The sequence below is a fragment of the Ambystoma mexicanum genome, chromosome 6p (assembly GCF_040938575.1).
Source record: "Ambystoma mexicanum isolate Mex_15411 chromosome 6p, UKY_AmexF1_1, whole genome shotgun sequence".
In the NCBI taxonomy this organism is placed as follows: domain Eukaryota; kingdom Metazoa; phylum Chordata; class Amphibia; order Caudata; family Ambystomatidae; genus Ambystoma; species Ambystoma mexicanum.
In genome coordinates, this window is record NC_090935.1 from 320,656,956 (window position 1) to 320,681,404 (window position 24,449).

General features: G+C 47.4%; 1 protein-coding gene across 1 annotated transcript in view; it reads right to left on the reverse strand.

The window, feature by feature from the left end:
• MTMR12 (myotubularin related protein 12) overlaps window positions 1–24,449 on the reverse strand; it is a 1,529,619-nt gene that overhangs the window by 277,008 nt on the left and 1,228,162 nt on the right. Inside the window, exons 10-11 of the mRNA XM_069627080.1 lie at window positions 13,530–13,654; window positions 458–536 (exon numbers count right to left, since the gene is read on the reverse strand). Of these exons, the coding sequence (XP_069483181.1) occupies window positions 458–536; window positions 13,530–13,654 (204 nt within the window). The remainder of the gene's footprint in view (window positions 1–457; window positions 537–13,529; window positions 13,655–24,449) is intronic.

Below are 24,449 nucleotides of genomic sequence, written 5' to 3' on the forward strand. Positions count from 1 at the left end.
AAAGGGGGACACCATGCCTCACCCAACAGTACCTTTTCTCCACCCAGGTGATCCTCCCTCGCATATACACTCCCAGGTTCGGGATCCAAGAGCGATGGCCCTTCTCAGGCCACTTGGGAGGAAGTCCCAAGAGGAGCAGATGGGAGGATGCCCTCAGGTTCCTCACACCTGGTACTTCTGCAAGAAAGTGTTGCAGAAGTTGATCAGATGTTAATGACACAGTGTGCAGGCACATGGCGAGTGAGTGTTAGCAACTAAGTATTCTTTTGCAATGTCTGTGACATTTCACAGCCAGTCAATGGTAAAATAGGCCAGGATACAGAAGCTCGCTAACAGAAAATGTAGCACACAAAAAACAAAGCTTGTGCCTTAAGCAGTAGTGAACGTGAGCCTAAAAAGTGGTGTATTTAGAACACATTAAAAACATGAAAGCATCAATTGATATCCTTTAACAAACCTAATTATGTCTAGCCAGTTGGAGTTTTCTAATGAAGAAAACCATTTTACATCTGAATCCCAATAATCAGTCCGATTGTCTGCCAAAGGAAAAAAAAATAAACTCGAGTTAGCAATGAGAAAATGTCATTTTTAAAAAATCATATAAAACAATCGATATCAAATTAAAGGTACATGCACATATTTTAAAGAAAGCTACCAAGCGACACACACAAATTTACACCAAACCATTCTCCAAAATTTCCAACAATGTACTGCGAGGTGTGACATACTGTCATGTTCTCAGATACTCAATGACATGATTTGAAAAGAACTTGCTTGCGGACAATTCTACTCAATTGACTTTCTTGGATAAAATAAAATGACAAAATCTGAACTTGTTGACCTTATATAAGAATTCCTCACTGAGAGCTTTCTAGCTGCTTGAAGGATGTCCTGGTCTTTGTGAAGATCCTAACAAGGACAACAACGAGTTCTTTAGGAACCATAGGTCCAGGCTCAGCAGTTAAGAGCAATGGTTGACAACTAGCATGTGTTTGGCCTCTACTACACTATCTGCATGTAGAATTAGAAAGAGTGCCTGAACTTCACTAAAATCTGAAAAGAATGACAAGAAAAACTGTATTGGAAATGACCAAAAAGCCAAGGAAGCAAAACTGGAGACTCGGGTGGTGAATTTGGAGACTGGTGCAAGATGGAGAACTTTATCCTTGCAGCAGAGTTGGAATACTCGCATCAGGCTGGGTCCACATTGTTGGGGAGAATTCTCTTATAAGGCTAATTTCCCAAACCTAGTGAGTCCCCCAGCAGCTTTGCTGGATTTTTGGGGTTTGTTTTTTTCTCCTGCTAAGAGTGAGACTCTTTTACTCCCACTCTTAGGCATGATTTGAGGTATGTCTCTGACTATTTGTGTGATTTTGGGCTATGGGGTCTTTTCCTCCATAGGGTATCATTTGTTTTGTGTGTATGTGTTACACAGCACCCTCAGTGCAGTAACACAGGGGTGTCATAGTGACCCCCAAACATAGACTCCATACCCTGGGACTGACTACTGTCTCCCAAGGCATGTAGTCACCATTGACTTTACTAGTCTTAAATTATGAACATAACCAGTACAAACCATCATATTGTGGAAGTACTGGAAGGGGTTAATTATATTGCCCCTGGGTCTGTTTTCAAGGGGGCACTGTCCAGTCCCCCTCGTCTAGTTTCTGGCTGGTGGCAGTGGTTACCACGTAAAATATTCCACCGGAATATTCTCTATGGGATTTTCCCATAGATTTTAAACACACCACTTTTTGGTGCAATGTTAAAGATACCGCCAGTTTATTTATTTAATATTAAATTCACGGTTGGGTCTTTTTGCCAGAACTCTTTTCTAAAATGGCATTCGTGTCCGTCCCTGTAACTCTGACCAAGGTCGAGCCCTTTGTTCCGCTTTTTGGCGGGCTTCTCCACAGAAGCCCTCCAAATGGTGCCACTCTGCCTGGGTTCCACAGGATGGGTGGGAAGGGGAATTGGCACCCTGGACTGCGTTGCCTTAGCAACTCAAGTTGCACCCTGTTCTGATTGGGCCAGTGGTGAGCCGCCCGGCTCACCACTTAGCAAGTTTGAGTGACAGCTAGGCTGTTGAATGGGGGTTTTTCTGCATAAAAGCAAGGCCTTTGGGACTGGAACTTCTGAGGTCACCACAGGACCTAAGAATCCAAAGAGGGAAGAAGCTGAGCCACCTGCAAAGACGACACCACCGGTGGAGCCCTGCTGCAACAAACTCACCACTTTCCCAACGACAAGAGAAGATCTTCTGCTGGACGAGTCTTCTTCCTCTGAGCTGGATAGGACCAACCACTTCGCCCTTTTCGCCTTCCAAAGAATTCTCTTGGTCGGACAGCCAAGCTTCACCACTTTGACCGCGAGTAAAAGGTACCCACCTTTTATCGACAACCTCCGCCGCTGGTTTCACCCCTGTGCAGTGCAACGACTCCACGTTTCCTCCTCAACGAGATCCTCTGTTCCCCTGGTCGAAACAACAAACTGCAACCACTGCCAGGAGCAACTGCCACCGCTGGAGCTTCCTCTCTCTTTAAGGTACTGTGTCCTGCCTGGCCTCCTTTTCTTCGGTTTGCCCAAGGTGACCCTTACATCCTTGGCTTTCCAACTGGGTTGGCCCCAGACCTTCTAACTTTACCTTCTTGAATCGCCCCAACCTCTTTTGAACATTCTGCAAAGACTTTTAGTGAATTTTAAACCGTGTGATCCTGGGCACATTTCGCTTTACTCCATTTAAAGTGGGCCTGGCCTATGGACTTTGGCTCTACAGTATATACTGCCTTTTATTCCCCTGCTGAGAACTCCTAAAAGTGTTGGGACCTGTTTTATTTCTATGCTCTACCTTTTTCTCTCCCTTTAACTTAACTATTGGAGTGCCATCTAGGTTACGCGCTCAAATCGGTCTTAAGAAATCATGGGGTTTTAACTCTGACTTGTCTAATAGTTATCAAGGGAGGTGTGTATACTTTACATGACTGTGTTTTAACTTGCTTTTGATTTAGAGTGCTAGTATATTGCCTAAAGTGTGTTTTAAATAAATAATTATATACTTTTTATACAAAGGTCTGGTCAGTGTTGGTTTGCTCTACTGTGTTTTAGCCCTATTGTGTATACTCTATATACTGCCTTACTCTTCTTGAGAGAAGTCTGACTGCTCAGCCACAGCTACCAGGTAAATCTGGGTGGTGCAGACTGCTACCAATTGGGTTTACTGCTTACTCCTGTAGTCTCAATCTTTTTGCAGTGCTCCCCAAGGGAACTGCACAGGATTCTGCCTAACACAAGTAGCTGGAGAACAGGAGCGAACAGGAACAAGAAGAACAGAAGAGGAATGGGCAGAAAAGACAGAAACACAGGAGATGCACGGCAGTTATCTATGGTTCACAACACCATCTTGGATTGGATATGCATGTATTTTCCATTTAACAGCTTCTCTAGGAGGTGTCATGAACTCACTAGCAGAATGGTGTTGAGACTGGAGGGTGTTAAAAAGAGAGCAGAGGGTTTGTAAGAAAACCAATTACATAAGTCATCAAAACGGATATGCCATATATGGACCATGATGGATAAAACCCACAATGCTGAAGATCCATGACACTGCATGACTAGGAAGGAGTTTACAGCACTGAGGACAGGAGAATCTCATAAGCCACATTTTCTAACGGGGGTATATGTGGGGATTTGCCATCTGTGACGAAGGCTCTTAGCCGCCCAACCTTGGTGAATACATAAAATGGCGGAATTAAACAAAAAGTAACTATGATGGTACTGTAATTCCCCAGGCAACAATCCTAATGAACCTCCTTTGCAGCCTCTAAAGTGGAATATGGGAGTATGCATGCTTGAGGTAAGTCAATTTCCATACTGAAGGGAATCGTTGAGGTAAACAGAACAAATGTCCCTACTAAAAGCCCGAAAGAGTCCCAGATTGACCACTTTGAAGTATTTAGGCAAAGCTACACTGAATAAATAAAAGTTAAAAATTAAACACAGTCACATTCCTCTTGTTCACAAAAAAAAGGAAAAGCAGAAGGAAACGTTACCATTTGTTATCCTTGTATTCCGCCTAAGAATCTCACGAGCGACATCTTGGAACATTTTCTCACAAAACATAATATAAACAGTAATATCCAATTTCCGGGATACCCATGCCTACCCCCCAAGTGTCGAATCCGAAATGATAGGGAGAAAAAAACAAAAGTTATTTGTTAGCAAATAACTTTTGTTCGTGGACATTTCAGACAACCCGCTCCCACCCACCCCATTACTTACCAAATCGGCGGCACACTTTGCTGCATGCTGCCGACTCGCAGTGTCTGTGCAAAGCCTGTTCCCTTCACTTCCGTGATCTGGAACCAGTGCTGCAGGGTCCTCTTTTTTTCACAACTTTATTTTTTGGGAAGCGGGGGACACCCCCCGCAACCCTTACAGTGAACAAGGGTGCGGGGGACACGCCTATAACCTCTCCTCCCCTTGTTCACTGTAATGGCACCGAATGGTAAACTTTATCGACATTTTCAGCTATACGAAGTTTTCGTATAGTTGAAATTCCATCCAATCTCCCATTCGGTTTTATAAATTCGATTTTTTATACGGATAACATATTTATTTGGTGCCTATTAGCATGTTCCATTACCTGCCTACGTTTCTTTGCATTTTGGACACCTCTTACATTCCAGGTCAATCCTCGTATTCTAGGACCTATATGGTGATGGTTAGTAGCGAATGGGAATGTCTACTATAATGGTGCTGCAAGCATTTATTGAATTCCCAGGAAGTAGGACATCATAGAGTTCCCACTAGGGATGTGAATGACCAAGTCCCTCACTACAGAGATGCAATACATAGGGTATTGTAAGGGTGCAGAAATAAGGCTCGGACACAATGGCGGTATGGCTTTGGATATAGACTTTTATTAAATAAAGGGTTGGGAAAAGGCCTCTCTATCTCTAAAGGTACGAAAGGTTTCCCAACCTCAAAGAAAACTAGTGAAACTGTCAGGATGTCTGAAAATAAACAGTATGTCAATGTTATGTCAACAAAAAAAAACTACTTCTGTCCCCAACACTAATAATCTAACATAACTGTGCCAGGATGATCTCTTCTCAAAGTAAATAGTGAGTGTTCTTGGTGTTTTCAATCAACAGAAAAGTTCCCAGTTTCGCTGGTAATAAAAAGTGATGCAAAATAATGTTCCAAAATATAAGACTTCAAAGCTAGGGTTGTGCTCCTTTCCTCTAGACTACTACTTATCCCAGGTTGCTGGATAACTCACGAGATACTTATATCCTATCAGCTTGGCATGCTCTGCTACCAAGTGTACGATTCCTTTTATCAGTCATAGGGTTCTTGACCCTCTTATTCTCAACCTCTCATGTGGGTGCGGGTCCCAGACTCCCAATACTTTATACAGCTTGGTTCACTGTCCTGCCAAGCAAATGTTCCTTCTTGGGTTCTCTCTTCTTCTTTTACAGGGTCCCAGACCCGCTTTGCTTTAAACTTTGGCTTCTCATATGGGTGCATGTCCCAGACTCGCACTGTTGCTTTGTATCCGCTTGGTTCACTCTCCCGACAAGTATACAACTGTCTCATTCACTTCGGGGCGCCAGACCCTCTCTTTTGGGTGCAGGTCCCAGACTTCTACTGTTGCGTGCTATTCACTTGGTTCACTCTCCTGCCAAGTATACAACTGTCTCTTATTCGCTCTGGGGTCCCAGGCCCTCTCTTCGGTTCCTGAGCTCACCCTGTTGCTTCCCCAGATCTCTCACAGCTCCCAGGCATCCCCGTTTACTTCTTTCTTTGTGGTGCCGGCTTTTCCCGGGCAGCTTGAATCGTTTTGGAGGCTGCGGTAGCGTTTGGTCGTCCAGCGGGGTCTGCAGACTGAAGCCTTCCTCCAGCTCTGAGTTCGGACTCTGCCACACTTTACCGGGTCCTGCGACTCGCGTCATCTGCTTCCATGCCCGTCTCCCACTATTCCTCTTCAGGAGATGGCTCCCTCCTTCTTGCCTCTCTCATGCAGTTCGGATTGAGCTTGAACTGCCTTCGAATTCCTGCATCGGACTGTTATACTGCTTAGGGCCAATCGCTGGCTTTGAAAACTAGAACGTTCATTCTGCTTCTTCATCACAGTACTAGCCTTAAAGCTACACACAGGATAGTTTGTATTATCTGGGATTTCAGTTGTTATGCAGATCAGGTGGAATGAGTTGACAAAATATATCAGCTCAGGGAGAGGGAAGGAAGATTTAAAGTTGGAGAAGGGGTTGGAGGGTAGTAAAGTTGGGTTATACCGCATGCCCTGATGATGGTCATCCCCAATCCTGTAGGGGAACTCCCTCCCCATGTGATCCTCCCCCGTGCACCACACCCAGGGGGACTATTGTACTGTGGACACACCGCCCCTGGCCAAATTGGGAAAGGTCGCCCGAAGGGGAGAAGGGACGACATCCTCAGATTAGTCACAGTATAAACTGTGTAACCTTAAACTTCACACCCAATCCCAACTGCCCCACCTTGCCACGCCAGAAACTGCAACCGGCTCTGTTTGATACTCAGATTTCTGATCCACCTGATGACATTGATAACACTCCAGTACTGGAAAGCAAGGGGTATAGGGGACGGGGTGGCCTAGTTTCCCTTTTGACATGTCGAACACCAGTCTGCTGATTGTCTCCACTTTATATCTCCTGTATTTACAGTTCTGGTTTATGGCGGGCCCTGGGTCGGAGGCTTGTATGAGGCTCTGGCTGCTCGTAACAGTGACCCAGTTTATGGTTGAGCTGGTTTTCTTGTTTCATGTTTGCACAAGGTTTGGGCGACAGGTGCTTCAAATTGGGGGGCAGGGGAGGGAGGAGGGGGAGTACAGGGTTGGATGGCCGGGAGTGTGTTGTTGAGGAGGGTGGAGGGGGGTTGTTAAGTTGGGTAGCTTAGTGGATTCCTTTCCTGATTGGTAGGCTTGTAGGGTCTATAGGTCGGGATGAGATTCCTTTCTCTTCTTAGGCCAAGGTGAGGGGGGTGGGTTCTCTTCCGGTGTGATACCTTTGATGCATAGCTATGGCGGTAGGGGACGGTTCGAAGTAGCTCTCCTATTTTACCTGGAATGTGAATAGGCTGGGGTCTAGTATCAAGAAGCTGCTGGTACAGCAGTTTCTCAACCGGCACTCTCCCGATCTCGTTCTCCTCGCGGGGACCCACTTGGCTGGGTCGGAGTGTAAATTCTTTAAAGGCACAAATTATCTGAATGCGATGCATGCTGGGTTCTCTATGGGGACAAGAGGCGCCCTGATATGGATATACTGGCGGCTCCCCTTCTGGCTACTGACAGTGTCACAGGACTCCTGTGGGTGCTTTGTTTTGGTGAAGAGTTATCTATAGGAGGAGGTTTAGGGTATTATGTGCGTGTACCCCTCCCCTACATTTGCACTGGAACCTTTGAATGACATCCAAGCGGTTCTCTGTATTAATCAGGCAGATACCCAGGATCAATGAGCTAACAATCAACATAGAAAAAACAAAAATTGTGTCAATTGGCATTGTCTCAAGAAAAAAGGCAAAGGTGTTTAGGTGGGCTGTAGGTGGACAGTTTCTTGATACTGTTGACTCTATAAGATACTTGGGTTTGCAGTTCAAAAATTTCATCTGTGAACACCAATGGGTGAAAGACTTGAAATTAAAAACCATGAGTCTTGCCATCCAAGCGGCAAAAATAAACAAAAGTTATGGCAAATGTTCTCTATCCCCGGTTCTGACGTTCTACCTATAAAAGGTAGTCCCTATACTAACTTTTGGAGCCAAGGTTAGTTGGCATGTCAGCGAGCAAATCTGGAACTCCTTAGAGGGGCGTTTTTGGAACTATGTCCTCCACTTACCACCATATGTTTCAATGATATCCCTACGAGATGAATTGTCACTGAATACTTTATATAGCTATGTGATTTGGAAATCAATCACATTAATGCGAAAAATGTCTGTTGAGAATCCAATGCCCGCCTATCAAATATTCAACAAAACCTATGTTGACAACAATGTTACCCTATTAGACATGTGGCGTCTCAGAGTACAACTCTGGGTCGATCCTGCAGGAATCTCTGAGTATGACCTTCTCATTAGACCACAACATGCAAAAAAGAAATTTGATTCTTGGGCTTGGATCGTCAACCTAGGCAAATGGGAAAAATTGTCCTCTACAAACTGGTCAGGAATTGGACAAAAAAAGTTAAACATTCAGTCACATTATCTAATGCAGTCTCCATCTCGCTAACATCTTGAGCAATTCCTAAGATTTCGATTGAACTTCTTGAAATCTAAGGAAATTCTCTGGCAACGAAAAGACAAACTGGTAAAAGACAATCTATGTCGTTTTTGCTCATTGGCAGTTGACTCATTGAAACACTTATTTATTGAGTGTGAGAAAACCAGTGCCTTGCGTTCTGTACACCTTAGTCAATTTGCTACTCTTGATGATGATATGACCGCTTGGTGGCATAAGATTTCATCCGGTACAAATGTAAGATATGTTGGTGCAATTGTGAACTATCTAGATGCACTTAATAAATGTCCACTTGAGCAGTGATCCCCATGCTTCTCTTGTCTTTGTGTATTGGAATTAACGAATTGGGAAAATAATTGATAATTTTCATGCTCTGTACAAACTGGTTGATGTGTTCTTTCTCTTGTTTTTGTGCATCTATCTCCTTTCCCTGCTGTGCAGGGCTGTTGGTTTTCTAAGAGCTATTTGAGTTGGGTTAATGGAATTTAAACAAACGTTTTTTACGCATGTTAAAACTGTAGATTTTTCAATAAAATAAAAAAAAAGATACCTGGGTCCTTGGGGGGGATTTTAATGAAGTAATGGACCCGATGCGGAGCTGCACCCACTCCAGGAGTAAGAATACTGGACCCCAACGAGGTTAAAAATCTTTTCCATGGCGATGGGCGTCCTGGATGCCTGGAGGGCTTAACATGCCTCGGATCAAGGCTTCACCTTCCTCTTGGGGTGCATGGCTCCATGTCTAGGCTTGGCTACTACTTTATCCCACTGGGTGACCTTCACAAAGTTGCTTCGATTCGATTTTTAGACCGAGGCATTTCAGACTATCCCGCATTGGCCATGGAGCGCACTATTGGCAGGCCGAGGGTGAAGATGCTGTTGTGTCTGAACAGCTATTACCTGGATTTCACGGAGTTCTTAGAGGGAGTTATCTCCAAGGAGGCTGAGTATTTTGCTGTACATTTAATTAATTTATTTTTATTTATTTTATTGTGCGTTATAGTTCCTCAACTGAACTTTTCACACATTTCACATACTACAGAACACAAGCTAAGCATTTAAAAACACCATATCACATGCTAAAACGAATACAGCACTTTTTCTTAAATATCTAAAGTGCCTATTTAAGAGAGAATTTTCATTTGTGTTTAAGATCTTAAACCACAGCACGTCATCCCGTAGTTTACTAAAAGGAGCCAGTTTCACATTCCTCATCATGTCTAGAGGACAATTCAGAAATGTTTTAACGATGTTCCTCCTGTACACAATGGCGACAGTTTCAATACCCATTCTCCCGATTCCCCAGCACCTCCCTGTAGGTAACAGGTTCAATTTAAACCTCAATACTTTCATGCACAACTCTTTGGATGGGTGTTTTCTTAAATACGGAGCCACAATATTAAAACTTTTTATCGCCCAATTAAAATGATCATTAAAACAGCAGTAACCCAAAACATCACCTCTCGTCTTGATTCGTGCCCACCTATACAATTTCAACTTCACACCTTGTTTGGGTTACCACAGAGTTCGTCACATGATGAGTCTATTCTTCTCAGCAACGCAACTCTTTCTCTCACCCATTTTTCGAGGACCATGCAGGAGCCTTTACTTAACATTGTTTTTAAACAAATATAGAAAGATGCAGCAGGAGAGGAAACCATATTAGCGTACAGTTGCAAAGAACCCATTCAATATGGGTTTGTTATGACAATATCCCAAATTCAGACGTCACACTTACAAATGCAACTTAGTTTGGGAGGCGCAGAACCCTCTTACACATTTTTGCTTCCAACATTTGCCACGCTATAGCTACATCAGAACTCTCTGCACCAAAGATCAACCTGGCATCGTTTTTTGTCTGTAAAATTGCATCAAAGGGAGGGCCGAGAACCTGCCGAATTTGTAATAAAAAGGTACGATAATTCCACTGCTACCGCCATACATTTTACTTACATGTCCCTTTCTGGCAGGCTTTTCCCCCTACTTGCATATAGAAAATTCCCCAGATATTTATATTGGTAAACTATTTCCAAATGCTCACCATTTAGGGACCACCTAAACCTTTTCCATATGGATCTGATGAAAGTTAATATCACAATTCTTGATTTACTGACGTTTATAGCCAGATCTAAGTTATCTAAAAAAGACACTCCGGCATTCAATGCTCTCTGGAGGCCTATTGGGGTCATGTCGCAGATGACCATATCATCTGCATAGTTCAGATACTGCAACCTCTTGCCTCCCAACAAAGGGGGATCAGTCCTCGCCAATTCCCAGCACTCTGCCATATCCTTTATATAGATTTCACTGTACATGAGGGGTTGGTGGACAGTCCAGAGGTACTATGGAAGGGCTACTTGGCGGGGGGGATGTGGGGGGTATGATCTCTCCCATAACAGCACATAGGCGGGCCCCACAGGCAAGCGATTAGGGAGGCTGAGAGCCTCGAGGTTGTGCAGAGGAAGAATATCTAGAGGCAGGGACCCTGGAAAAGCAGGAAGCTCTCCTTGGCCAGAACCGACTTCGGAATGTTGCCCTTGACAATGCCAGGCAAGCGCACTGGCTTAAACTTAGCCAGATCTATGAAACTGGGGACTGAGCTGGGCAATTGTTGGCTTGGCTCGAGAAGCGGGAAGAGGGGCGAAGACACGCGAGGGAAATAGCTGGCGTGGGGAGGCGTGGCTAACGGAGGCGGCAGAGATTGCGGAAGCATTTGCCACTTAAACCAAGGACTTCTACTGCTCTCGACAGGCCTAGGGCCCGTCAGTGGGTTCCCCTTTTCTGGATGGCGTTCCCCTGCCACAGCTGACATTGGCACACAGGTCGAGCCTCAATGCTGACATCACTGGGGAGGAAATCTCGGAAGCCATCACGCACCTTCAGTCTGGAAGGCCCCGGGCCCAATGGCTTTCCGGTTGAAGTCTGAAAGAGGCTCGGAGAGTTGACATCCCTGCACATGCATAATCTCTTCACTCACACGTGGGTGAATGGCCTGCTCCCCCAAGACCTTAGGAAGGCTTGTATTGTCATCCGCAAGGCGGGCAAGCCATCGGAGTCCTGTGCATCTTATAGGCCAATATCCCTGATAAACGAGGAGGTTAAGATCCTGGTGTGGGTAGTGGCGGAGTGTCTGAGCAGAGTGGTGGACTCTTTGGTCCACCCGAACCAGTGTGGATTTATGCCTTGTGAATGGCCATATCTCAGGCATCTGCGCTGCAGGACTCCGTCGCTCTCTTTTCGGTGGACTTTGAAAAGGCATTTGATTCAGTGGAATGGGGGTTTCTCTGGGAAGTGATGACTCGATTGGGGAGACTTTCTTGGGCTGGATTCACCTGTTGTATGTGTCACCGAATGCAAAGGTTTGGGTTAATGGAGTATCCTCCTGGAGCTTCCCCCTGGAGAGAGTGATGAGGCAGGGTTGCCTCCCTCCCCCATGCTTTTTACGTTGGCCATTGAGCCTTTGGCAATCTATCTGCGGGAGGACCCGACTTGGTCGGGTTTCCGCTGGCAATATGGGGAGGAGGACAGGGTCTTGCTTTACACCGACAACATTTTAGTCTACTTGGGTGACGCATGGGTAGCTTGCAGCCGGGTCATGCACACGCTGCAGGATTTTCAGGAGGTTAGTGGGTTGCGGGTGAACTGGGAGAAATCTCTACTTTTCCCGCTTCAGGGTGCAGACAGGACTATCACTCCACCCCCACTGATTGCCCATATAGGGCATCTGTTGAGGATTTATAATATCTGTGTGTGTGTGGGTGTGAGTGTGTGTGTGTGGGGGGGTCCTAACCTCAGGACCTTTATGCACCCGAATCTCCAGCCTATTATGGACAGGTTTGCCAGGCATGTCACTCACTGGGGGTCCCTCCCACTGACACTACTTGGGCGGGCGGCCTTGTGCAAAATGTTAACCCTGCCGCGGTAGCTCTATGTGCTCTAGAATGACACCCTCCACATTCCTAAAGGGGAATTTGATAAAATCGACGCTATCCTCTGGATCCTTAACTGTGGTTCGGGCCAGTCCTGCATTATCATGGTGACAATGCTGTGCTCGGTATGGGAAGGGGTATTGGGATCCCTAACCCGAGTAGGTATTACTGGCCCAGCCAGTTGGCGGTCATAAGCGACTGGCTGCACGGACATATATCTAAGCCGCATGTTGGGACGGAGGGATGGTGGATGCAGGCTTTGCCTCCTCTCCAGGTTCTGTACAGTAGCCCGGGAAAAAGGCAGCTTCCGTCCATGATGCAGCACATCTTACAGGTGTGGAGGGACGCACATCAGCATTTAGGATGGGGTGGGAGGGCTACCCTGAATCAACCACTTTGGTGCAACATGCATTTACCAGAGGTAAATAAGTTTGGCAGGTTTATGGTTTGGGAGAGATGCAAAGTGTTACATATCGCAGATGTGGTAAAGAAGGATACGCTGGTCCCTTTCACTGATCTGCACAATGCGTTTGACCTCCCGGTGACAGTAAGATACTGCCACTTGCAATTATCACACGCATTACAGGCCAATTTCACCCAAGAAAATAGGGATTTCTCACAGGACTTATACAACTGAAAATACTACATAGGATTTATTATTCTTGCACGCTATTTGCTTAGGTAGGCACACGCAGACTGTCTCAAGTGCGGGGGGACGGAGAGATCCTTTTTCTATATTATTTGTAAATGCCAAATAATTGGTAGGAATGACAAATCGTTGTTTTTGGTAGAAATGTCTCAATAAAATACACTCTTTTTCGTGACTGGTTATACCCGACGACCCACGGCTACTGTTCCTAGGGGTGTGAGGTGGGAATGCCTTTAATAGGTATGCAAAATTGTTTGTATCCAATGCCGTTGGCTTGATAAAGCGAGCCATTGCATTAATGTGGGGAGTGGCGACGCGTCCTCGGCTGAGTAGATGGGTCGTTGCAATGGACAGATGCAAAGCCCTGGAAAAAAGTGCATAATGCACCGGGATGCCTGCCGAAATGGATTAAAATATAGGGGAATTAGGGATGGGGTGAGGGTTGCAGGGGAGGGACCTGATCCTTTCTTTTGTTGTTTTATTCTTCATGGTGGATTTGTATTTGTTTTACTTCCTTCTACTTGGTTGCGATTCTCCTGGTTGTGATTTGTGCCCTGCAAAGCTACCCAATCTTGTTTGTTTTTTCTTTTTGTTCTGGTTTTCTTTTGTTCTTGTTTACAAAACAATAAAATGTGTTTTAAAAAAAAAGTTCTTGAATATACATTACATTACTTACCGATAAGAAACAGATGCTTAAACCGATTGTATGCAGTCTGAATTTCTTGAAGGGATGGAAGACTTGCAGACAGATCTTCATATAGAGTTACTTCGTAAGGAGGTCTGTGAATTGTCTTTTCTATTCTAAAAAGGACAAAAGGTTAAAAAGTCTTTTCACAGGCATTAATGGTAGTATGTATGAAACACTGGGGAAAAGATAAAATGAATGTCACACTTTCATGTCAAACAAAAATATTAACTGCATGAAAATAGCCAAAAAAGCCTGAATTTAAAAGCACATTTAAGTACAAGGTAAACAAACAAAAAAAAGCATACTTATATCTTTGTAAACATAAGTTGAGCTATTGATTGGGGGCGTGGCTACAAGGCCATGTAAGCAGACGTGCTTGTCGTGAGGCTCCTAGTGATCCTACAAACATCCGTTGAAAAAGTGCAGTTGCACTGGCCTGGTGAGCATGGAAATATAAGCATCAGCCTATGAACACATGGTGAGCACCCGTTGCTAATCCGGAGCCCGCATGACCTTTGGAATGGCTGCTAGAGGTGCGTGAAGTCCGGAGGAGATGAAGACCGGAAGATAAAAATGGGGACCCTCCGAGACAAAGAAGACTGGGATGAGCGGATCGATGGAGGCGCTTGCTGGGTGATGGACACTGGGACAAGCGAAGCATTAGGAGAGTGCACCCTGAAGAGTGCCACCGGCATGCACAAGTGCTCCGTGTAGCCCTGAAATGGGCAAAAAACTTCTGCAGGCAGCGCGAGACGGAGGGGCTGCCGGCGCTAGGACCGCGCCAGATTCGTGCGGAACGAAGCGGACCCTGCGGCCCGAGCAGAATCGGTGCCCCGAGGCATCTGGTGGGCAAGGGGAGAGACGGGCCCCGGCCCTGAGCGGACCGCTGTGGACCGGGTCTGCAGCGCAGGGACTGAAACGCCCGCCCACAGGCTCTCTCCAGCCTGCGTGCAGAGGTCCGAACTGAACTAGGGACCGTGACGGGCATCGGCCCGGTTGGATGGTGCGGGGCCTGCGGGCTGAACACAAGTCTGAGCACAAGTGAGCAGCTGAACAACGGAGCAGTCACAGCGCTCCACATAGTGAGTGATAAGGCGTAGGGATCCGGCTGGAGGGAGCTGCAAAGGCAAATGTGGGCAAAACATTAAATGTGCACTGAATGGGAGGAACACATGCATGCATATGATAAAATGAATTAGCAATACTCAGAAAGCCTGTATTGGATCCGTGAACTGACTACAACAACCTGCACCGCATCAAGATACCCCCTGGCACAACTACAACACACTAATTAGCGCAAATCATAAGGCCAGATGCATGACCATCGCTAGCATCCTGGCACCGGCCCAACAGCAAGGAAGAAGGGAGGGAGCGGACCGGCTGGCCATCGGGGACATAATGTTTCCGATGGGCGCGTAGCCCAGGAAATGACAAGAGACAAAGAGGCCCATGATCAAGAGGCCGCGCGCTAGCCGGCCAGTAAGCCCGGTGTAGGGTGTACTCAGGATGTGAATGGTGGCTACAAGGCCCATGTGTGTGGCCTGACAACTGACACTGGGGCTTTCAATTGTAGCAGTTACCCGCGGGTGATCCGGACACGAATCATAGGGCATCCCCGTGGACGCATAAAGGTATTAAAGAAAGGACTCATAATTACGTGGGAGAGCACAACCCATTGAGGCGAATAAGAGCTGGGCCTCGTACACTTCTGAGGTGGCCTCCCTGAACGCAATAGACTTTAGCGAGTTGCCCCCGTTGGAACTGCAGACTACAAGTGGCGGGACATACCCACGACCCATAACAACAGCGCTATGTCCAACAAACCTCCTAGACTCAAGGGGAAGCAGCCTACGTTGGACGAATACGCCAGGACGCCGCCCGGCCCGGAAGGTGCCAGGAGTAAGGACAGGCCTCCTGCGGGTTGCATGGCCGTCACGGGCACGAACCAAGAGGTCCTAGCCGCAATTGCAGACCTGAAGTTGGCCTGGGAAGCCAAGCTTGAACTGGCTGTGACCGAACTGAAAACAGCGCTGGACCGCAAGGTTGGAGAGGTGCAGCAAGAGGTGAACCTTCTCCGGCAGGATGTCAGGTCATTGGCGGAGCGCACTGAGAACCTCGAGAAAGAGGTGAGCCCGAACAAAGCGGACTGTACTTCACACAAGTCGGAACTACACGCCCTGGTGCAGCGGGTGGGCAATTTGGAGAACAGGGCAGAGGAAGCGGAAGGACGCGCCGGAGAAATAACATCCGCATTGTGGGCTTGCCGGAGGGAGCAGAGGGCCACAACCCCACAGAATTTATTGAATCCATGTTGTTGTAGGAGATACCTGAAGGGGCCCCGTCTCAGGGGTTCGCAGAGGAAAGGGCGCATAGGGATCTGACGAGGAAGCTGCCGCCGGGTAACCCGCCTAGGCCAGTGATTGCCAAGATCCTTAATTACCGGGATCGAGAAAGGATACTGGAGCACTTCCGCAAAGGGGGAACAATTCAAAAGGGGGGCGGCAAACATAACGGCCTACCCAGACTATACCCTGATGGTGCAGCGGAGTCGAATGAACTTTAAGGCGGTCAAGAGGAGATTGAAAGAAGCGGGCCATAAGCATATGTTGCTCTACTCGGTTAAATTGAAAGTCTTCCACAAAAACAGAACCTTATTTTTTGAAACTCCGGAGGATGTCATGGGATGGCTCGATACGCAAGGTTGCCCACAGGAGCCGGACATCCAGACGAAAGGAGGAGATGGAGGAGATAAGTAATGCGCAGGGGGGGGGGCACCTGAAGGGGGTGCGGTTTGAGACTATGGGACTTGAATATAGTCAGTGATGCGGCCCGTTGGCCGGTTAAACCAGTTTGGAATAGAAAATGAAACACAAGCACTGTGACTGATGCTTCATTAAGGAGCCTTGCAGAGCTAGTCTGCACATCCCCATTTAGAGATTAGTTAGGTCGCCAATAGTGTGGTGACACCCTGCTGGGGTCTTGGCCTGGTGTTCCAAGGTAGGTCCAAATGCGGGGGAGCCTGAGATCCAGGGATGGAGCTGGGCATTTTTTGGGGTAGAGTGGGGAGGGGGGAGGGAAGGGGTTGTGTGCAGTGGTTTGTTGTAGTTGAGGAAAGGGAAGCGGGGGGAGAAGGGAAGGGAAGTTTGCAGTGTTTGTAGTTTTAGGAAGTTTGAAGTGGGGAACGAGCCTAGGTAGACTGAGACGGAAGTGGGATCTGGACTGCACTGGTGGGAGGGGAAAGGGAACTCTCATAGACCATGGGGGATCTTAAGATAATTACGTGGAATGTCAGGGGACTCAACAGTTATCTGAAAAGGAACAAGGTGAAGTTGTACCTGCGCAGACAAAAGATAGATATTGCACTGTTGCAGGAGACTGACTTGACACGGGAAAAAATGGAAACGATTGCGAAGAAATGGAAAGGGGTTGTGGGGGGCTCAACATACTCTGCTTACGCTAGAGGGCTACTCATCTGGGTGGCACCGCACGTCCCGTTTCAACTGTTGCAGGAGGTGGCCGAAATGGATGGGAGGATGGTAATATTGCGGGGACTATTGGAGAATAAAGAGATCAGTTTTATAAATACATATGCCCCCACTCAGAATACGGCAGCGTATTTCAGGTCTGCTGTTGGGTGCCTTCTTTGAGAGGGAGGGCGATGGTCTTGTTGCGATTAATGCAAAACCCAGATTGGGCACCATATTCCTCTATCCTTTGCAAGAGTGTGGGAATGGATTGTTCATGATGTGTAACTTAGACCAGAACATCGTCTACGAACAGCGCTAGTTTATATTCCTTGCCGCCTCTTATTAGACCTAGGGCTAGGGGCTCCATGACTAGGATTAAGACTAACGGCGATGGGGGCATCCCTGTCTAGTGCCTCTGGGTAAGAGTGAATTGGGGCGATGCCACCCCGTTAACTATGACCTTAGCGCGTGTGTTACTGTACAAGGTTTGTGCTCCCCCCCCCCACTCTGGGCCCAGTCCCGCCTTTCGTAGTATCTTGGTCATATAGCGCCATCCGATTCGGTCGAAAGCCTTTTCGGCATCAACCGAGATCAGTGTGGGGTCCACATCACATCCGTCCATCGAGGCCATTGGGTCCAACTGTTAGCTAGGAGGCTTGCATATATTTTTTCATCTACATTTAGCAATGTAATCGGTCTATAAGAACCGCAGTCCAGCGTGTCTTTGCCCTTCTTCGGTATGACAATGATCCTGGCTTCTGTGAAGGATTTGGGGATATTCAGTGGCCATAATATTGCTATACAGAAGGGCTAGGAATGAAGCGAGAGCTCCTCTCATTCTCTTGCAGTAAGTTGTGGTGAACCCGTCTGCTCCCGGTGCTGAAGCCGCTTTCAAGTGTGAGATGGCGTGATCTACCTCTTCCGATGTTATCGGGGTGTTTAGCTTATCTCGACCGGAGGACTGGATGTTCAGGAATGTTACTCTGGGCAGGAATTCTGTGGAGCTTTCTGACAAAGGGACGGATTCGATTGAGTATAGCTGTTGATAATATTGGGCGAAACAGGCGGTGATGTCCGTTGGGTTTACTAGAGTGGACCCCGAGGGGGAGAGTTTAAGGACTGCTCTGTCCGCTCTCTGTTTTCGGAGTGTGGCTGCAAGTGGGGTGTGTGCTTTGTCCCCCTTCTCAAAATACCTCTGTTTAACGTATCTAAGGTGAGTGAGTGCCTTTTCCTGCCAGATGACTCTGTCTGAGATTTCTAATTTCCGCTCTATGTTCCGGCGAGTCGCCCCTCTTTTTCCCCCGGCTGCCTCCCGGTCTTATTTCCTGTTTACTTTGGGTTTCTCTAAACAGTTTCAGTCAACTGACCAAGGCTCCCTGTGCTATGAGCACACAAATTATTGTCGCCTTTGCTGCTTCCCGGACTGTGTTTAGGGTGATCTCTCCTGTGTCATTTCTTTTAAAGAATTCCCGCACCTCTTCGTCTAACGATTCTCTAAAAAGCTTATCCTTAAATAGCATATCACTGCACATCTACCTTTTTTCTACGTGTTTTCCTGGACCCAGGTCCAGGTCGGTGGTGACCATATTGTGGTCAGACCATCCAATCACTTCTATTGTGGCGTTTTCATTAAGTATTCCAAGTCCCCCTCTAGGAAGAAATAATCTATGCGGGAGTAAGTTTGGTGTGGGGGGGGGGGGAATAGAAAGTGTATTTTTTCTCTTGTGGCTGATGGGTTCACCATGCTTCGAAAAACATGTGCACAGCAATGAGCCTTTGAAAGACTTTCCTGTCCGCTGGAGGGCGGGACCCATCTCTATATGATTTCCAGTCTAGATCTGGGTCCATAATAAGGTTGAAGTCAACTCTACAGAATTCTCCATCTAGTTGTGAGAAAAGGTCCCACACCTCCCTTCTCGTGCCCGGATGCTCACAAACTCCCCCCCCCCCCCAGGCGTCTGCCTCTTAGGATAAACTCTTCGTTGCGCTTGAATTTGGTCTCCTGCACGAAGAGGATGTCCAGTTTAGCCTGCTGGAATGCCTTGACCAACATGGACCTCTTTTGTGGCAAGTTCAGGCCCTTAACGTTCAAGGTACCTATGCAGACATTGTCATCTGCCATCTGGATATTGTTTGGTGCGCGATGTGTGGGGCCATGTGTGTGGAGTCCCCCTCAGTTGTATGTGGAACCAAATCTGTATATTGCTCGTTGGCGAGACCTTTGTGTGCCTGTTTTTGTTTTCTCGCCGCAGACTTGTTATATGTGCTGAGCGGGTCTGTCTGTAGGTATATTAACCGTTCCTTTGCATTTCCTGTACCCTGTGCGGACCTAATTAAGCCCCCCAACCTGCTGTTGAAAGAAAGAAAAGGAATGAAGAGATAGGAATTCAAAAAGAAGAATGACTTCTCCCAACATTGGAGATACCCTAGGTGTGAACATAGGGCCACTCAACCAGTAGACCCCGGGAACCTTTTGTCTAAGTTTAACTTCCAGTCACTCTAGATTAGCGTTCTTGTGCATTGGTAACGTCTTCGTGTGCCCAGCCCGGCTTGCTCAACGCTTAGTGGGTCTGGGGGGAAAAGTTCCATGCCTGATGACAGTGAATGGTCCTTAAATCTATCTGCGTGACAGACCCTTGATGCTTTCAATTGTCGATGGTCACTCTGTCATGATGCCTACCCCCAGGGAACCAGACCAGGTCCAGCAACCCCGGAAGCAGGCATCAAGTTATTTTGAGCAAGCCCAAAAACCCCTGCTAGGGTCTGTTTGGGTGCGGTCCTGGCGCCATAGGCGCCATGCTCATAGAGTAGAACTTACCTGATGCAGACCATGCTGCAAGCTTACCTGATGCAGACCATGCTGCAGAGCTCCAAGCCAATTGAGGCTTAGAAGGGACTATTTTTTACTCGGGTAGGGCTGGGGAGGAATACTTACCTGGGACTACTTTGGAGGCTATTTAAACCACGCCCGAAGAGCAGCACACGCGTTAGCAGCGTAACGCTCACTGTGTCTGCAAGCCTGAATCCAGTCTTCTGCCACGCCCAGCCTCGAGTCTGCAGCTCCTAGAAAAAGGGAGGAACAGAAGGGGAAAAGGTTCGAATAAGAGCAAAACCTTCGATCCTTACCTGAATTCCGGATCTACCGCGACTTCGAGCTGGAAGAAAGAAGCATTTTAAGCGCACCTAAGGGGAACACAAGAACAGCAAAGGTGAGCCAAAGGAATAAACAGAGGCAATAGTAACTACCCCATAGACTTACCCGATTACCGCCGGGGGTACTATTCCTCTTCACGGGTCGGCGCAGTCTACATTGCATCCTCGCCGTACCCCAGCCCCTAAGGGTAACAAAAGGACAACAAGGTGGGACAAAAGGACAAACAAGGGGAACTCTTCTCACCGCAATAGACTTACCTAATTTTACCACCGGAGGCATTATTCCCCGAACTTCATGTTTTCTCTCCACACCTGAATAAGGGAGCAAGCAACAGGTTACATTCAGGCTTATTTTATTGAACTGTGTAGGATAAGCCAAATCCTTACCTGAACTTCGTCAGCTACCACGAGGAACTCTTCGCTGGGGTCAAGCTGCAAACTGCAAGGAATTGGACAAGAGTGAAAGTCAGACATGTGAACTCTTACGAACTACATACTTTTCGGAGTCAATATTGTTCTGGAACTCACCAATTCCTTCGAGCCAGTGAAGCAACTGGTTATAAAGGCGGCCCTGCGCTCAATGCAGGATGGAGAGCTCATATTTTCAAACCATCAGGTGAGACTTTAAGAGGGGACATCAAAGGTGATCTGTGGGGAGAACAGCGGGGGGTGGAGGGATGTTAGGCAGAAACCTGTGAAGTTCCCTTGGGGACCACTGCAAAAGATTTGGGACTACAGGTGTTGGCAGTAAACCCACTTGGTAGCAGTCCGCACCAATCAGATTTACCTGGTAGCTGAGGCTGAGCAGTCAGACTTCCCTCAAGAAGAGTTAGGCAGTATGCGAAGTATACACAATAGGCACTCAGATACAATAGCACAAGCAAACACTGACCAGAGCTTTGGTATCAAGGTATATAATTATTTATTTAAAAACACACTTATTGAAACACTTCAGCACTATTATTGTAAATCACTCTAAACACAATTACTATTATATATGCATCCTTTATTCCTTATCAGACAAGTCTTAGTTAACACCACTTATTTCCAAACAGAGGTGAGCGCTTAACTATAGATGGCACTCCAATAAGTTAACGAAAAAAGGGAGGGAAAAAGGCAGAATGTAGGAAAATCCACCACACTAATACTTAGGAACTCTTAAGCAAGGCAGGAAAGTCCAAAGTTACTTGTGAGCCAAAGTCCATAGGCCGGGCCCACTCTTGGAGAGAGCAGGGCACAAATGCAACCAAGATCACACAATGACAATAGGCTTAAAAAGTCTTGCAGGGAGTTCAGCGAGGTTTTAGTTAGGCTCAGAAAAGTTTAGCCAGGGTGTCCCAGGCTAACCCAGGTTCGAAAGCCGGGGGCTAAATCTACCCCGTACAGTCGGTTGCAAGGGAAGCCAGGCGGAACACAGTACCTTAGGTGGAAAGGATCCTCCAGCGGGGGCAGTTGTTCCTGGCAGCGGGTGCAAGTCGCGGTGTCGTCCAGAGGAAGAGAAGATCTCGACGTGGAGGAAAGATGCAGGTCGTTGCACTGCCAGGGAAGAAACCAGCAGCAGAGTTTTCCAGTTAAAGTTACTACCCTTTGATTCGCGGTAGTGGTAAGCCGTGGTATCCCGGTTGCCGGGGTGCTTGACACAGGCAAGGCAGCCACGAGAGGTTCCAGGAAGCGAAAAAGGAAGCAGACTGGTTATCCCCACCAGTCGAAGGAAGAAGACTCTCCGGGCTGGAGATCTCCTCTGTCGTTGGGAAAAGTGGTGAGACGGTTCAGCAGGGCTCCACCGGTGGTGTCGTCGTAGCAGGTCGGCTCAGCTTCTCCCTTGTCGGATTCTTAGGTGCTATGGCGACTTCTGAAGTTCCAGTCCCCAAAGCCCTGCTTTTATGCAGAACACCCCCATTCACTCAGCCTAGCTGTCACTCAAACAAGCTAAGTGGTGAGCCGGCTCAGTTCCTTAGGCAACTCAGTCCAGGATGCCTAAACCCCCTCCCACACCCCCTGTGGTACCCAGACAGAGTGGCACCACTTTTGGAGGCTTCTGTGGAGAAGCCCGCCAAAAAGTGGAACATAGGGCTCGACTTGGGTTGGAGTCACAAAAGAGAACACAAACGCCATTTTAGAACTGAGTCTTGGCAGAAAATACCAACCGGAGAATTAATATTAATTAAATAAACCGGCGGTATGTTTGAGGCTATGAGAATTAAATAATTAAAGTTGGTAGCCTCGAACAATGGGAAAATCCCATAGGAATATATTCGCGGTCGAATATAAAAAGTAGTTTCCACTGCCACCAGCCAAAACTCGATCAGGGGGAAACGGAGACGTGCCCCCTCGACTAACAGACCCCGGGGCAATCGAATTGCCCCGGCCAGTACGTCCACAATATGATGGTTTGTACTGGTTCTGTTCAGAATTTGAGACTAGTAAAGTCAATGGTGACTTTACATGCCCTGGGAGACAGTAGTCAGTCCCAGTGTATGGAGTCTATACTGGGGGGGTCACTATGACACCCATGTGTTACTGCACTGAGGGTGCTGTGTAACACACATCACAAAAACACATGAAGCCTATGGAGTAAAAGACCCCATAGCCCATTAAACACATCTAGAGTCAAAGAAACACGCTCAAATCATGCCCAAGAGTGAAGGTAAAAGAGTCTCACTCTTGGCAAGAGAAAAAAATAAACCCCAAAAATCCAGCAAAGCTGCTGGGGGGACTCACTAGGTTAGGAAATTCAGCCTAAACAGAGAATTCTCCCTAACAGGGGATTTACGCTCAACTCCACGGGTGGTTAATTCCCTTTCTCCATTTGCAGAAGAATATTCCTACGGGCCAAGCAAACGAAGCTAGGTGGGCCAGTCCAGTCCGTCATCTCGGCCCTACGCATCACATTGGTGGAGACCACAGCTGTCCAGTTCAGATCGACGCCTCTGTGGGAGCCAGGTGAGCGTAACACACTCAGGCTGAAAGACCCCTCCAGGATATTCTGATTGTGCAGTACTTGCAGCACTTTCCCTGCTTATCAGGGATTGTTCAGTCTAGTAAATGTCCTCATGCTTTTGGCGCGGCCTCTCTGTGACCAGGGGCCTAATGGTTTCCTGCTAGGTTCTGATGAAGACGGCATCTCTTCGCCATCTGGCAACCCTTCTCTGGCCTGCAGACCCTTTAGCACGTTGACGGCTTCCTCCCCTGTAACCACTCGGTATTCTTCTTCCCCATGAGTGAACATAAGTGCAAAGGGGGAACACCATCTGTATCTTTGGTTACGCTCTGTCAGCCATGATGTCAAGGGCTTGCAAGCTCTTCTTCGGGCCAATGTTTCGGCTGAGAGATCCTGATAAATTCAAACCACGGAATCTTCAAAATCAATGAACTCCCGTTCTCTGGCCTGCTTGACTATCTCCATTTTGTGTTTATAGTTGTGGCACTTTGCCAAGACCTATCGAGGGCCACCCAGGATACCTCCTGCTCGGTGTACCCTTTCAAACTACAATTCCGGGGAAAGGGGTGAGGCCAGCAGAACTGTTATCAAGGCTTTGACTCTCCTCTCCAAGGTGGCTGGAGTTTCATTGGGGGACTCTTTGAGGCCTTGGATTCTAATGTTGGCTCTCCTCTCCCTATTCTCTGGATCATTTATTTTTGCCTCCAGATCTTGGTTTCTCTGCTGTAGGTCTTGCAGTCGGCTTTCGGTTTTGAGTTCTATTACGTCTGCCGATTGCTGGTAGCTTTCCAGGACTTCGACCATGTCTTCAATCCTGTGTACGTTCTCTTGGAGTGTGGATATTGTTGTGGTTATGCTGGTCCTGAAAGTGTGGATCTCGTCAAGGTGGAGATGCCCGTCTGCTTTGGTTGATGTTTCCTGGGCTCCCCCCAGGATTAGGGGGGTATCCCTGGGATTGAGAGGCCGCCATGGTTGTGTGGATCCGCCAAAAATACTTGCAGTTTCTGGATCGTGGGGGGGATCAATCTCTCCCTGCATATGTTTTCACTTCTGGTGCTCTCTCGCTGTGCTTCGGCCGTGTTTCCGCTAGGGGCGTGGCTGGAGCGTTATTGTCCCCTTATGTGCCTCAGTGCTGGCTAGCATTCCTGTTTGAGTTGCCTGCTTTAGCAATCTTCTGCAGTGGACTTTTGCCAGGGGGAGGGGAGTGAGTGAACAGAATATGGAACGCTCTGCCACAGGTGATGGTTTGTTTGGGAAGGTACTGCTAAGGCGTAGCCCCTTCGTTCGTTGGCATGGCAGTTATTATGCTTCCCCAGGGTTAATCAATGGTTCTGCTCTTAGGGGAGG